The following is a 15,077-nucleotide window of genomic DNA, read 5'->3' as shown; positions in this document are numbered from 1 at the left end:
GCCCGCCACCTCGCCCGGCTAGTTTTTTTTTTTGTATTTTTTAGTAGAGACGGGGTTTCACCGTGTTAGCCAGGATGGTCTCAATCTCCTGACCTGGTGATCTGCCCGTCTCGGCCTCCCAAAGTGCTGGGATTACAGGCTTGAGCCACCGCACCCGGCCCCAAATACTTTTTTCTTAATGCATCTGATGATTTCTAGCTTTAGGCAGGTAGCAGTGTGAGAAGAGCCCTGGAGTTAACCACAGCTGGGAGGGATACCAACTCCACCAAATTCCAGTTGGGACCCTTGAGTAGAGTGCTTAACTCTTTGGTCCAACCTTCCCCAGCTCAACAAATGGTAACTGTATCCTCCCAGCTGCTCAGGCCAGAACTGTGGGGTCAACCTTGACTCCTCTCTCTCATCGAGTTCATCAGCAAATTCTATCAGGTCTGCCTTAAGATATAACCACAAACCACAATCTGGTCACTTCTCTCCACCACTGGATTTCTGCAGTCTTCTCAATGGTCAAGGAGCTGGCCCCACTTCCTCTCTAACCTCATCCCTTGCTACCTTCTTGCACCCCCATCCACCAGGCACATTCCCACCCAGGGCCTTTGCTGTAGCTGCTCCCTCTGCCTGGAGGCTCATCTTGAAGATACGTATGCAAAACTCCTCACCAGATTCAAGTCTTTCCTCAAGTCTCATCTTTTCAATGATGTGTCCCCTGGCCACCCTAAATCAATCAATCAAACCTTCCCTCACATGCCCAATCCCTTTTTTTTTTTTTTGACAGTCTTGCTCTGTCACCCACGCTGGAGTGCAGTGGTGTGATTTCAGCTCACTGCAGCCTCTGCCTCCTGAGTAGTTGGGATTACAGGCGTGCGCCACCACGTTCAGCTAGTTTTTGTATTTTTTAGTAGAGACAAGGTTTCACCCTGTTGTCCAGGCTGGTCTCGAACACCTGGCCTCAGGTGATCCGCCCACCTTGGCCTCCCACAGTACTGGGATTACAGGCGTGAGCCACCGTGCCTGGCCCTCGATCCTTCTTATTGTACTCCCCCCACTAATTAGGCTTACCACGTTTTAACAAACTATAAACACATTGGTTTATTTCTTGTATGTATCATCTGCTTCCTGATACTAGAGGATGAATGCCACAAAGGCAAAGTCTGTTCCATTCACTGATGTATTCCAAGCACTTGGGATAATGACTACCACACAGCAAATGCTCATTAAGTATTTGCTGAAGGAGTGGATGAGGCCAAATTTTCTCATCGATAAAATGGGTTTCATACATTGTTGAGAATTACATGAAATATCATATTTCAAATAACTTGCATAGCAGTCACCTAGCCTCATTTAGGACAGTTAAGAATGGCTTCTGAAGAAATATTTTCAGGGGAGGGCTAAACAATGAGGGGTTAGCCAGGCGGAAGTGGGGGAGAATGTTCCAGAAGAACAGCTTGTGGGAAGGTCTGGAGCTGAGAGAGAATGGTGAGGCAGGGCCAGGCACAGTGGCTCACGCCTGTAATCCCAGCACTTTGGGAGGCCGGGGCGGGCGGATCACCTGAGGTCAGGATTTCAAGACCTGCCTGACCAACATGGTGAAACCCCATCTCTACTAAAGATACAAAAATGAGCCAGGCATGGTAGCCCATGCCTGTAATCCCAGCTACTTGGGAGACTGAGGCAGGAGAATCACTTGAACCCAGGAGGCAGAGGTTGCAATGAGCTGAGATCGCACTACTGCACTCCAGACTGGGTGACAGAGTGAGACTCTTTATCTTAAAACAAAACAAAACAAAACCAAAAAAGGTGAGGCAGGCACGACACTTAAAGAATTGACTTTGTGACGGCTGGAGGGCAGGGGGCGTGAGGGGTGAAGGAAGATAAGGTCACATAGGTCAGGTTCTGCAGAGCATGGAAAACCATGGGGACCGTGAGGGCCTGCCAGGGTCTCCTCAGGACAGTGACTTGGTCATGTCTGCCCTGCAAGGCAGAATCACTCTGGCTGCTGTGCTGAGAACGGGTTGGCCCAGGCAGTGCTGGGGCAGACTGCCACGTAGGAAGCACAGCGGCAGTCCAGGCGAGAGGGAAAGCGGCCTGGGATTTGGCTGTGGAGATGCAGACAACAGGCGTGGAGGTCAAGCAGGCACAGTGTGATGATGAGTGGAAGTGGGGGTGAGCACACAAGCGATGCCTGCCTGGAATACTGGGTGCGTGGGGTGCCAAGCATTGCAATGGGGTCCCTGGAGGAGGAGCAGGTTTGCAGGGGGTAGTGAGGAGGGAGGGAAGAGGAGGAGAGGGAAGGCCGACACTGGCAATGGAAAGGGCAGGGACTCTGGAGCAGACAGCAAACACGGGTCCCAGCTCTGGCACTTACCTGCCCTGTGGTATCTGACGAGTGATTCCACATAAGCCTGTTTCCTCATCTGAGTGGAGAGAGGAGGATCATTCTGCCGGCTGCTCCCAAGGACTGGCAAGCAGGCCCATCATGCCCTCAGCGCAGAGCCTGCCTGGGGCAGTCCTGACTGCTGGTCTTCCTCATGTGAACACCTGGTATTTATCCCTTACTTGAAAATGTTCAATGGCTTGTTATTAGCAAAGTTAATCAAATTTTCTACCATCAATAATCATGTAATGATGGTGCCTTTTTTCTGAATAGAAATATGCCAGGCACTGAACTAGGTGCTGAGGATACCCTGAAGAGACTTGGTGCCAGGCTTCAGTCACTCACAGCCCCCAAGGAGATGGCTGCCAATAATAGAACGCGGTGAGGGACTCAGTGGAGGCGGCCCAGGGTGTTAAGAACAGAAGCACTGCACCTGCCAGGGATACCTGCATCCCTCTGACAATCACTTCAATCCCCTCAGCTGCACGATCTGGCTCCATCCGGCCCACCTTCCCAGCCATGTCTCTACTCCAGTCTTAACGCTCTTCCTGGAGTTTCTCGCAAAGTTGGTCTGTTACAAGCTTCCAAGCCTTTGTACATGTTCCATTGGAAAACCTTTCCCTTCCTTTAAAAACTAACTGCTACTTGGCTTGGCACGGTGGCTCATGCCTGTAACCCAGCACTTTGGGAGACCGAGGTGGGTGGATCACCTGAGGTCAGGGGTTCAAGACCAGCCTGGCCAACATGGTGAACTCCCATCTCTACTAAAAATACAAAAATTACCTGGGCATGGTGGTGGGCACCTGTAACTCCAGCTACTCAGGAGGGTGAGGCAGGAGAATTGCTTGAACCTGGCAGACAGAGGCTGCAGTGAGCTGAGATTATGCCACTGCACTTCAGGCTCACGACAGAGTGAGACTCCATTTCAAAAACAAACAAAAAAACTGCTACTCATTCTACGAAACATTCTGAATGCCACCTCCTCCAGGAAGCCTTCCCCCGGTCAGGTGCTGCCTTGGTGTAGTCATTGCTGACTTATGCCATTTCTCTTCGCACCTTGTTCTGGGTCTCCTTCATCTGTATCCCTAGAAGTTCCACAATTTGACAACCTGGTAGGACTCGTCTGCTCACCAGTGGAGCAGGTGCACAACTCAGTGGGCGATGCAGCTGCATCCACGGGCCAGGTGGACACACTGTGTTTCTTGTGTCCGTTATCCACATTGCAATAATTACACACCTCACTGACCAATTTCCATGCAGTCAGTCTCTACTGCCACAGGGCCATCCCTCTCCTCCAAGGTAGTGGGAGAGGAGCAGTCCCAGTGCCCCCACAGTGCGACCCACGGAGTCTTAAAGGGAAAGAGAGGCAAAAGGTATGCTCCCTGGCCTGGGGTGCTCCTCACATGCACTGGTGGCTCCGGCCTGGCTGGCTCTTGGTGGCCTGGTCTTCAGGGTTTATAACCACTCCTTTCTCAAAGTGGGAAGCCATGCCAGGAGCCTACTCTGGCACAAATACTTAGGATACCCTCCCCGTCTCCTCAGGAGCAGGGAATCTCCAGAACCCATCCTAGCTACTGATTTGGCCCAGACTCTCTGGTTCCAGAAACAGCTGAGACAGAGGCCTGGTTTGTAAGAAATCTGATTATTCAAATTTATTACCATCAAGAATTATGCAATGATGCTGTAGTTTTTTCTTAACAAATAGAAAACAGACTGTGTACAACAGTGAACTCTACAGCACTAGCATCCACAAGGTAAAAATGAATGTTTCATCATCCAACATTACCAACCCTGGAATGTTGATCTTGACTTAGCCTAGCTAGGTTTGGGGACGTCGGCACCACGTCCCTCAGCTAAAACAGCTATGCACCCTTCCCCGCCCCCACTTACCTATCTAGATAGCGCTGCCCAGAGGAAGAGGCCCTCTCCCTGCCCCTCAGCAAGCTGGGATAATAAGGACTGATTGGAGGACCATTGACAGAAGTCCAGTAGTCTTGCCACATTGGTTTAGGAGGGCATCTTGGAGTGGAAAAGAGCGATACGCGGGGGCTTTGAAAACAGCTGCAAACCAGGGAGGAAAATCATCTGGCCCCTGCTCTTGAGGACAGACATGTGCTACCAGGCCCACTGGCCTGGACCTGAAAGGCCAGCCACGCCCCCTGCTTGGCCCTGAGGTGCATGTGGTGTGGCACACACCCTGACCTGTGCTATTCACCTTGGCCACACAGCCAGACCCTACAGCCTACAAACACCACGCCATACTGCAATGCTGGGGACCAAAGCCAGGCTCTGCGGGCCCAGGTCAGCCAGCAGCTCCCTTGGGAACCCCAGGCACATGGAGTTGCTTCCCCTCTTGAGGGTATGAAGCAGAAGCCAAGGGCTGATTCTCTTTTTATTTTTTCTTGGGTTTTTTGGTTTTTTTTGTTTTTTATTTTTGTGGTTTTTTGTTTTTGTTTTAACCTTTGCAAACACGATGGTGATGAGGAATGCCTTGCCAGGCTCTCCCAGACACGTCTGTGGTTCTGGGCTGTGAATGTTAAACACACACTGGGACAGACGACCAGGGATGAGTGTTCCCTATCTTCTCCTCGCCCACCACTGTCGATGTGGCCTAAAAAAAGGCTTTTAAGGGAAAACAAAACTTAAAAAAAAAATTGAGTTTCCCTGCATTTAGCTGAAACAGGATCTCGTCTGCAGGGCTGGAGGAGCAGCCGGATCAGCGCCACCTCCCAGCCCACAGCTGAGCCTCCGCTTAGGCTGGCGGTCCCAGCTCTACATGGGGAAGGCAATGTTCTGTCCTTCAGCAGAAGTCATACAAAATAAGGATCCAAAGTGAACTCAAAATATTAACAAAATAAACCCCAACCCCTACAGTGCCCCACTTTGCAGATATGGATTCGCAGAAGGAAAAATCAGAGGGAAGAGGCTAGAATCCCTCAGTCTACCCCACTTAATGTATTAAAAAGGAGGCTTTGCCCCAACCCCACCCCATGAGAAGAAGCATGAGAAACGCAGCAGCGCAACAGAGAGCTTGAAGTGGGCTCCAGGTGGGCCTGGTGGACAGAAGGGCCACAGTGCCTGCCTGCCGGGCCACCCACTTGCCCAGGGATGTTCTAGGCTCTCTGATTGGTGTGGCAGCGTTCCTGAAACGCTGTGATCCCCGTGGGCTGCGCTCTGCCAGTGACAGCATCTGCGTGGGAGGGCTGGACGATGGTCGGTATGGCTCAGAGGAGCTGGGTCCCCTCCGGAGCCCCACGGCGGGGGTGGCGGAGGAGAGGGGAGCGGTAGTTACGTTGCATAGTGGTCAAAGCTGCCGAGGTACTCCAGGGCCGCACGGTAGCACAGCTGGTACTGGTCCTGCCAGGACAGGGGCTTGGTCAGTGTGGGTCGCGCCAGTGGGCACCCCCACCACACAGCTGACACTCAACACTGCAGCCATGGGCCATGGAGTCAGCCTCTGCTGGCCAAGAACAGGTGCTGGGCCCTGGCAGCTACGTCAGGCAGTGTGCGGGGGAGCCTGAAAGAGCCTCTGAAGGCTCATTTCTCTCCTGTCACTCTCCCAGGCCCCCACATCTACCTGCCTTCCATCTGCCATCCCAATCATGTTTCTCTGCTCCTGACTGGGCACCCCGTAAGGACTGCTATGTGCAACCCTGCCCAGAGCCAGGCACACCACTGGGGCTAGCAGAGAGCTGCTGAATGAAAGAACACATCTTACTCATCCCTGAGCCCCCAGGCAGCACAGGCAATGTTGCAGCATTTTTGTTTTTTGTTTTCAGCAACAGGGTCTTGCTCTGTCACCCAGGCTGGAGTGCCGTGGCATAATCACAGCTCACTGCAGCCTCGAACTTCTGACCTCAAGTGATCCTCCCACCTCGACCTCCCAAGTAGGTAGGACCATAAGCACACACCACCATGCCTATTGCAGGCCATGTTAAAGGTTGGCAGCACGATCGCACATGCCTGTGTGCACAAACTGCAGCTGAAGCCTAGGGTTCCCAGCAGGGCTGCTGCCAAGGCCCGGGCCCTGCAGGCTGGTCTGCTTTACCTCTGTCTGCACCATGGCAGGACGCTGTGTACGCAGGGTCTTCACGGTCTGAAACATGTCGACCACGCCCTCGTAGCGCATGCGCTCCAGGACAATGCTCAGAGTGATGAACACCCCGGTGCGGCCCACGCCAGCACTGCTCAGAAACACAGGTGGGTCAGAAGTCCTGCTTGCCTCACGCAGCCTTCGGGCCCACCCGCCCCAGCCCTCCACGGGGCCAGTCCCACCTGCAGTGCACCGTGATAGGCCCATCCTGTCCAAACTGCTCCTTGGTCTTGTGCACCTGCCCGATGAAGTCAATGAAGCCCTCGCCTGTCTTGGGCACGCCCTGCTCTGGCCAGTCTGTGAACTGGAACTGCCGGATTGTCCTTGACTGCCCATCCTGGGAAAGGTGGGTGGGGGACATGATTAGGATTTGTGCCTTAGACTGCCAGCCCTCTGGACCAGACCAGGGTAGTACCATGACACAGGCATGCATCTGTGTCACTGCACCCATGGCCACTGGGGGAGATGTGCTCACACCCTAATACCCACCCCCTGCCTCAGATTCCTGAAGCTTGAGCTACGGCAGCCACCCGCCCCACACATGGACAGGCAGCGTTACGGACGCTCAGCGCACTCACTCACCCGGGCATCCGTGACCTTGAACTCACGCAGGATATACTGGGGCATGTTGTACTCAGCCATTGGGTCAACAACAAAGTACTGGTAGCGAGCAGAGCGCTCTGCTGGCCAGTACTGGTGGCATTTTTCCTGTGGACAGACGGCCGGGCCTCCGTGATCAGGTGAGAAGGAATGGGGGAGGGGTGCCAGGCTTCACAGGATTCTGGGACAAATGCCTCAGGTGGTAATAACGGGGGCCTGAGGCTACGCTGACGCAGCAGCTGGGGTGTGTGTGAAAGGAGACAGTAACATAGGTGGCAGCTCCCCCGAGGGTGGCTGGTGTTCTCCCAGGTATGGCAGGGGCCCTGGGGGAAAGGGTGGGCTCACCCTTCCCATCTCCCGAAGCTTGGTCAGCATGACGATGATGGTGGAATTGTGCTCCCATAGCATGCGCCAGAAGTCCTCGGTGCTCTCTGCCAGAGGCCCCTGTGTAGCTATGTAGGCCTTCTGCTGTCTGGGGCGGACATAAGACTGGACATGTTGGAGGTGCTGCTGCCCCCAGAGTCTCCCCTTAGGCTGCCTAGCCCCTTGGGGCCTGCTCTGATCACCCCTCCTCCAGGAAGTCCTCACTGCTCTACCCAGCCCTCTCTGGTCTTCTAGGCTGGCCCTACTCTGCTGCCCACCCCCACCAGCCAGGCACAGGCCTAGCCCCCTGTAGGGCATGGTGGGGCAGTGACAAACGCTGACCTATAACCATCCAGGAAGCTGGCATTGATGTAGTCAGAGCCCTCCACGCCACGGATGGGCTGCAGACACACACGCGTCAATTCATAGGGCATGATGTTCACCAGCCGGTTCTTGAACTTGTTGCAGGGCAGGTTGGCGCTGATGAAGCGGGACGTGTGGGCCTTGGAGCTGGCCAGCAACTATTGAGAGAGAGGGGTTGCTCAGGCCAGGCTTCCTGTGGGGGTGGGGGTCATCCGCATGTCCCAGTCTAGGCCCTGGAGCCAAGCAGGCCCGCCGCGAGCCCCACCTTGAACTCAAGCTCCATGGCGGTCACACTCTCCCCTGGAGGCACTTGGCCCAGCTTCTGGATGTGGGCATAGAGGTTTCGGGCAGGCACCTCTGTGTGGCCGCACGTGGCAGCCTCCAGCAGTGCCTCGTGGATGAACACATACTGGTCCTCCGTCTGTACCATGTAGTTCCTCTGTGATCGCATGCAGGTCACGTGGCCATAGATGTCCACCGTCTTCTCGTGCTTCATCCGCTCCAGCATGGCATCGATCACGATGAAGCAGCCGGTGCGGCCCACGCCCGCACTGCAGGACACAGGCTCAGTTTGAGGCACAGGTGCCCCCACCTCCCACCCCACCCCTCTGGGTGGCACTGTACCCTCTCACCTGCAGTGCACCACCATGGGCCCTGCGTCTAGGGGGTTGCAGGCCTTGACCCGTCGCAGGAAGGCCAGGATGGGAGTTGGGTACTCAGGAACTCCATGGTCTGGCCAGGCCATGAACTGGAACTGACGCAGCTCACGCTTCTCACTGGAGCCACTCTGGGGGACAAAGTGGGGACATACTGGCAACTAGGAGTCTGCCTGCCAGACTCAGGGCAGAATGACCTGACGCTGAGGCCAGACCCGCCACTCCCCGATGGGACTCAGAAGCCACAGAGAGTAGCCTGAAGGAGCTCCTAGCACTGTTCCTGTAACATGGATCATCACACCACACTCACACACCTGAGCCTCCGACCCTCCAACACCCAGGCTCCGGTTTTCCCCCAACCCAGCACACCACATCCACGCCAGGCTACTGTCCTCATGATGTCTGGGTAAGAGAGAAGCACTGGGGAAGGGCCATACCTTGTGGAGTGCGAAGGTGCGCACAGTATATGTGGCCAGCTCCACTGTGTCCAACAGGGTCACCTGAATAAGGCCATAAGTTTCGGTGCCACGGGCGGGCCAGTACTGATCACATTTTACCTGCAGGGGGATGAGCAGGGCAGGTTGAAGGAAGCCCACAGGCTCAGATGGGCAGAAGCAGGGTGGAGGCTGGTCTACTCCCTGGCTGTAGCCTTTCTGGGTACAAAGGCTCCCTAGCCCTGGGCTCTCAGATCCATTGCCCCCTGTCCTCCACAAGTCACATCAGGTCCTCAAGCTATGTCACCACCCTGCCCTAGCTAGTGGAATAAGGGCCATAACGGAAAATTATTTATTCAAGGCCAGATCGCACCAGGCACATTTTCTGCCAAATTTACCCATAACGTTTATGTGCCATTTTCAAGCTCTGTAAATTTTACGTTCCAGTCAATGCTTTGCAGTCCAAAAACAGATAACAGCAGCTCTTTCCACTAATTAACTTAGGAGATGTGTTAATGCCCCAGGAACACTCCAGCATCTGGGGAACTTGTGAACACCCCGAGAGCATGCCAGCAACTGGGGAACACATTAACATTCTCAGAAAATGACAGCATTTGGTGAAACATATTCGCATCCTAAGGAACCCACGAGCATCTGGGGAACAGGCTCTATCCCAGAAACAGCCCAGTATCTGTGGAGCATAATACCCCCAGAAACATAATAGCATCTGGGGATCCCTTGAGCGACTTCCTCCACAGAAGAACGCGGCACAGAAGACGATGCCCTGTATCACCTTGTGGCTGGGCATTTCCCGCCCACCTCCCAGCAGGGCCCTGCAGCCTCACCCGGGACTTCTCCTCCAGCCGTGTCATCATGACCACAGTGGCTGTGCGCTGTTCCCACACCATTCTCCAGAAATCGCCCATGGTCTCGGGCAGGGGGCCCTGTGTGGCGATGTAGGCATTCTGCTTGCGGTAGCCATCGATGTAGTTGGCATTGATGTAGTCACTCCCGGGGACACCTGCGGTAAGAAAGAAGGTGAGAAGGCATTACTGCAGGGTCCCCAGCACAGCCCACCATGCCGCAGTACACCCCTGAGACTCGTGAACATCCTCTGTAGAATGACATGTTGCCCTAGCTAGCAAGGGAGGAGAGCAAGGGGACGGAAGGGGCACCCCCTTGACTCACCATCAATAGAGGTAAGGATGACTCGAGAGTGGTCGTAGGCGATGACATTCGCATAGCGGTTCTTGGGCTTGTTCACCTCCAGGTTTGAATTCTCCCACGTGAACTGCTGTCCAGGGTCGATGGACTGCAGACAGTGGAGAAAGCAGGTGGGGTAGGGTAAGAGCCGAGGTTGACCTGCTTCTTCTGCAGGGGACCCAGCCTTCCCGGTGATGCTCACATCCTGCCTTCACTCCACAGGCCACAGCCAGGCCCTCTATCTCCTGGTGCCAGCCATGGAGCTCACAGGTTGCCACATGACTTATCAGAAAAGTGATGGGCTGGGGACTCCTCTGACCATGGTACCAAATCCCCTTGTCTGGTAGAGTGGTCTGAGCTGGGTTAGGGGCAGGGGAAGCCCTGCCTTCAGCTAATGAAATGAGCTAGGACAGGTGGTGGCCCCCTCTCAGGCAGTCCCGACACTGCTGAGGACTCTGAATACCCAGAGTCCCTCCCGAAGGCCTACATTCACTCATGAAATGAGCCAGGACAGATGGAAGGGATGGTGGCCCCTCTCAGGTAGTCCAGGAACCCTCCCTGCTCCGCTCTCTTCCTTTCTGGCTGCTCCTTCTGTTTCCTCTCTCTCCCCTGCCCTTCCCATGGGTAGGAGGACAGAGCTCCTCCAGGGTTCCTTCCAGGCCCTCTTCTCTTTCTACAACCTTTCCTGGGTGACCTCATTTGCTCACCTGATTCTTACACCATATGCTAGAGCTGCCCATAACCCCCGCAGCAGCGCAGAGCTCTCCCCGCAGTACCCAGCAGCCTCTTTGACTCCTCCACCAGGAAGTCCTTCAACCTCAGTCCTTTCAAAGCTGAGTTCACCAGCTTCCCCTCCAAACCTGGTGCTGCTGCTGGGACTCCACCTTAGCGAAAGGCACCCTCACCTCTCGGTGCCAGGCCAGAACCTACAAGTCAACCTCAAAATTCCTCCGTGCCCCACCCTGCCAGTCACCAGGTTCTGGTGCTCCCCCACCCCCTCAGCTCTCTCCAACCTGCTGCCACTGCCCTGGGCCAGGCCACCCCAACTGAGGCTCAGCCTCTTCCTGCCTCTTTCCTCTTGCCCCACTCTGACCCACTCAGCCCCACAGCCAGAATAATCCTTCCAAAATACAGATGTGAATATCAGTTTCCTGCTTAAAGGCCTTCTGTGGCTCTTCATCACCTCAGAGAGCAATAATGATAATAGCGAAGCGTTAGTGAGGACCCGTGGTGTGCCTGGCACCGCTGTGAGCACTTTGCACGTATTCCCTCCTCAAATTCTCTTATGAGATAGGTTCCATTATTATCTTCACATTTTGCAGATGGATACGATCTGAAGTTTTCAGCATAGCACGCAATGTCCTCCATATGTTGTTCCCAGCCTCATTACTCTCCACAGGACTGCGTCACTGCTTCCGTGAGACCCTGGAGCACACCCCACCCCGGGGCTGCTCTGGCGCTGTCAGCCCACCTTTTGCACGCCTGTCGGTCCTATTCAACATGAGGTCGTGCTGTCAGAGTCACATATTCAATGCTGATTATGTGTCTGCACGTGCCATGATCCCCATGACTGGGTTCCCTGAGGGCACGTGTCTCCATATCCCCAGCATGGGGACTGGCACATGGAAAATGTGTTATCAATGACTGACTGAACGGAAGACAACACAGCAGGCCGGGCGCGGTGGCTCAAGCCTGTAATCCCAGCACTTTGGGAGGCTGAGGCGGGCGGATCACGAGGTCAGGAGACCCAGACCACCCTGGCTAACACGGTGAAACCCCGTCTCTACTAAAAATACAAAGAATTAGCCGGGCATGGTGGTGGGCGCCTGTAGTCCCAGCTACTTGGGAGGCGAGACAGGAGAATGATGTGAACTCGGGAGGCCAAGATTGCATCACTACACTCCAGCCTGGGCGACAGAGTGAGACTCCATCTCAAAAAGAAAAAAAAAAAGACAACAGATCTATGGGGTCCTGGCTAAGGGAGAGCCCACAGCAGCCTTGGGGAGCCTGAGAAGGCTTCCTGGAGGAGGAGGGTCTTGTAAGGAAAGCTCTGATCAGAGGAGGGAAGCAGATAGAAGCTGGAAGGGGTCTACTGTGAGCAGAGGCCCCATGAGTCCACATGGGGAAGCAGGGCTGCGCTGGAAGGAAGGGCAGGTGAGGGACATGGTACAGATGAGTGTGGGTGGAGGCCATGGGAGGCAGGGAGCCCACCTTACAGGCTCCGAGACCCAAAGCCCAGCCTTGTGTGGAGCAGGGCCCCGGGGGATACCCATAGGCAGAGGCTTGCCATGCCGCAGAAATATTCATCCATTTGCCTGCCAAGCCTAGCTTCCTCTTCAGAAACCTGGCCCACAGCCCTTGGAGGGGCAATCTTTGAACCACAGCCAAGGGTGGACATCAGAAGGGGTGCAAACTCACAGATTAGGCTGAGCCAACCCCCCAACTGCCTATCCACCAACCATCTACTGAGGTCAGTGCCAGGTGCCGAGGAAACAGCCATGGACAAGACAGAAAGACAAGCACAGGCTGCTTCTTCGAGGAGGTGGAAGAAGGGGAGGTCTCTCTCTCTCTCTTTTTTTTGGTTAGGGGTCTCTTATTTTTTTATTTTATATTTTTTTGAGAGGGAGTCTCACTCTGTCGCCCAGGCTGGAGTGCAGTGGCATGATCTTGGCTCAATGCAACCTCCGCCTCCTGGGTTCAAACGACTCTCCTGTCTCAGCCTCCCGAGTAGCCAGGACTAAGGCATGCACCACCACACTTGGCTAATCTTTGTATTTATAGTAGAGACAGGGTTTTGCCATGGTGGCCAGGCTGGTCTCAAACTCCCGACCTCAGGTGATCCACCCGCCTCGGCCTCCCAAAGAGGTGTGAGCCACTGTACCTGGCCAGGAGTCTCTTCTTTAAATCACCCCCTTCTCTAGCAAATCCCCTTCCTAGATGGGCAGCCTGGGGATGCTCAGAGTCACCCCGACACAATGTGTGGGTGGGAAATCCTCAGACTCTTGAAGGCTGAGCCCCCAGCAGGCTCCCAGGAGTTAAGTCCAGAGTAAGGTGAACGTGTGGAGGTCTCTGAGCAGGACTTGTGCAGCCTGAGCAGCCAATCTTGAGGCCCTGACTCTCCCTCTGTGAGCTGTGGCATCCTGAGAATACACGTGAGCACATGGATGTGCAGAGCATAGGGCAGCAGGCAAGCCTGGGTTTGAATCCTGGTGCCACTACTCATCAGCTGTTTGACTCGGGCAAGTCACTTCCCCTCTCTGAGCCCCTGCTTCCTCATCTGGAAGATGGGATACTAACAGTCCCCGTTTCAGAAGACTGGGGGGGGACCAAAAGAGATAATGTATGCCAAGTGCCCAGCCCGGTGCTGGTCTGCAGGAGGCTCTTGATAGATGCCAGCTACTGTGGCTGTTGTCACTGATCTATGTCTGTATGCCCGTGGCCTTGTGTCTGCCTGTGAGCACTTGGGCATGTGTCTGAGTGTCCAGACCCTGGCATCACTCACAGCCTTTTGAAGCCATCTCCTAAGGGTGACCCCAAGAAGGTGCTGGGCCAGGCTATAGCCAGACCCAGCATCTGAGGCGCCCGGTTCCCCGCTGACCCTTGCCACTGCCGACCCTCCTTCTCTGTGCTCCTGGAAAACCTGGACCCCACCTCCCTCACATACCACAGCTGGGACTTAGGACAGGACAGGAGTTGGTTTGGGGTAGGCCTGGGCCAGGCACATGGTAGGGGGCAGGAACGTCTCACCTCATACTCCTGGGAAAACTTGAGGCCATCGTTGGCTTTGAGTCGCTCGATGTTGTCCGCCAGGTCGGTGATGGGGATGGGTGGATGGTCTCGCATACCTGGGGGAGGTAGGGCACACACAGGCAGTGTTAGTGAGAGGCTTGAGCAGGGTGGCAGAGAAAGCCCCAACGCATGTATGTGCACATGTGAACAAGTGTGACCATGGAGCACTCGGCACTGGTGGCATGGAGACAGCAGCACATGCGGCGACAGGGATGGCGGAGGGTGGGAGAGGACAGAAGGCAGTGCTGTGCCATGAGCATGTGGAGCCTGTCTTGGTGGCAGGGTGCTGAGTGGGGGCACTAGGCCCTGCCTGGCAGGTCTCTCAAGAGGGAGGAGAGGCTTTCTTCCTCCCAGGAGGGGTGAGATGCCCAGGTCGGTGGCAGCAGACGTGATGGGAGCTGGGCTCCATTGCACCTACTGGCGGCAGTCCCCATGGGAGACTCACGGCCATCGTCATCCCGGGCACCAAGTGTGCAGATGGAGTGGTCACGAAGTACAGACACAATGGCAGAGGAACACAGAGGAACCCAGAGAGAGAAGCAGAGATCAGGAGGGAGGTGGGAGACAGAGGCACGCATAAGGAAGGGTGTCAGGCTGGGACTGGAGGCCAGAGAGGCAGGAACAGAGACGGGGCTAGTGGGAGAGAAAACAGGCCTAGAGGAAGCAAGGTGGGCAGAGGGGAGGGTGGGGAAGGAAAAAGGTCAGGGGGCAGCGGGATTGGGGGAGAAGAGAGGGAAGGGGAGAGAATTCAAGGAAGGACGGAGGTGATGGGGTAAACAAAAGTAAGGAGGAGAAACAGACACAGAAGCCAAAGTATCCCCCAAACATGGGTACTTTGAAAACTAACTTGAGGTATTCGGGCAACTGGGGACACTGGAACCTGCAGAGAAAAAAACAAAAAAAAACATCGGGGCAAGAAAAGAGAGCCCGTTAACTTTTTCTGCTTACAGCACTGTCACACGCAATGGAGGTGCCAAACGGGCTTGTGAGGGGTTGGCGGAGCAGAGGACAGGGCGGAGAGGGGCTGGGGCTGCGGACAAGTTCCGTCAAGACTCCTTGCGTCTCCCAGTGAATACAGACGGGGCGCCCTACCCGCAGAGGCGAGCACTTCTAAGCCCTGGCGGCCTCGGCAGTCTCGGGGGGCTCTATGACTAAATACTTAAGTCCAAACAAGCCCTGCCCCTTTTGGTACCAAAATTTGGCCT

General features: G+C 55.1%; 1 protein-coding gene across 1 annotated transcript in view; it reads right to left on the bottom strand.

The window, feature by feature from the left end:
- Positions 1-3,997: 3,997 nt before the first annotated feature.
- Positions 3,998-15,077, bottom strand: part of PTPRF (protein tyrosine phosphatase, receptor type, F) — a 98,041-nt gene continuing 86,961 nt past the window's right edge. Inside the window, exons 24-35 of the mRNA XM_011945555.1 lie at positions 13,831-13,928; positions 10,069-10,192; positions 9,726-9,901; positions 8,884-9,003; positions 8,423-8,577; positions 8,056-8,341; positions 7,770-7,948; positions 7,410-7,536; positions 7,047-7,172; positions 6,647-6,801; positions 6,420-6,555; positions 3,998-5,728 (exon numbers count right to left, since the gene is read on the bottom strand). Of these exons, the coding sequence (XP_011800945.1) occupies positions 5,660-5,728; positions 6,420-6,555; positions 6,647-6,801; positions 7,047-7,172; positions 7,410-7,536; positions 7,770-7,948; positions 8,056-8,341; positions 8,423-8,577; positions 8,884-9,003; positions 9,726-9,901; positions 10,069-10,192; positions 13,831-13,928 (1,751 nt within the window). The 3' untranslated portion in view covers positions 3,998-5,659. The remainder of the gene's footprint in view (positions 5,729-6,419; positions 6,556-6,646; positions 6,802-7,046; positions 7,173-7,409; positions 7,537-7,769; positions 7,949-8,055; positions 8,342-8,422; positions 8,578-8,883; positions 9,004-9,725; positions 9,902-10,068; positions 10,193-13,830; positions 13,929-15,077) is intronic.

The sequence above is a fragment of the Colobus angolensis genome, unplaced genomic scaffold (assembly GCF_000951035.1).
Source record: "Colobus angolensis palliatus isolate OR3802 unplaced genomic scaffold, Cang.pa_1.0 Scaffold106, whole genome shotgun sequence".
NCBI classification, from domain to species: domain Eukaryota; kingdom Metazoa; phylum Chordata; class Mammalia; order Primates; family Cercopithecidae; genus Colobus; species Colobus angolensis.
The sequence above is the reverse complement of the archived record's forward strand: the minus strand, read 5'-3'. Positions and strand labels throughout refer to the sequence as shown.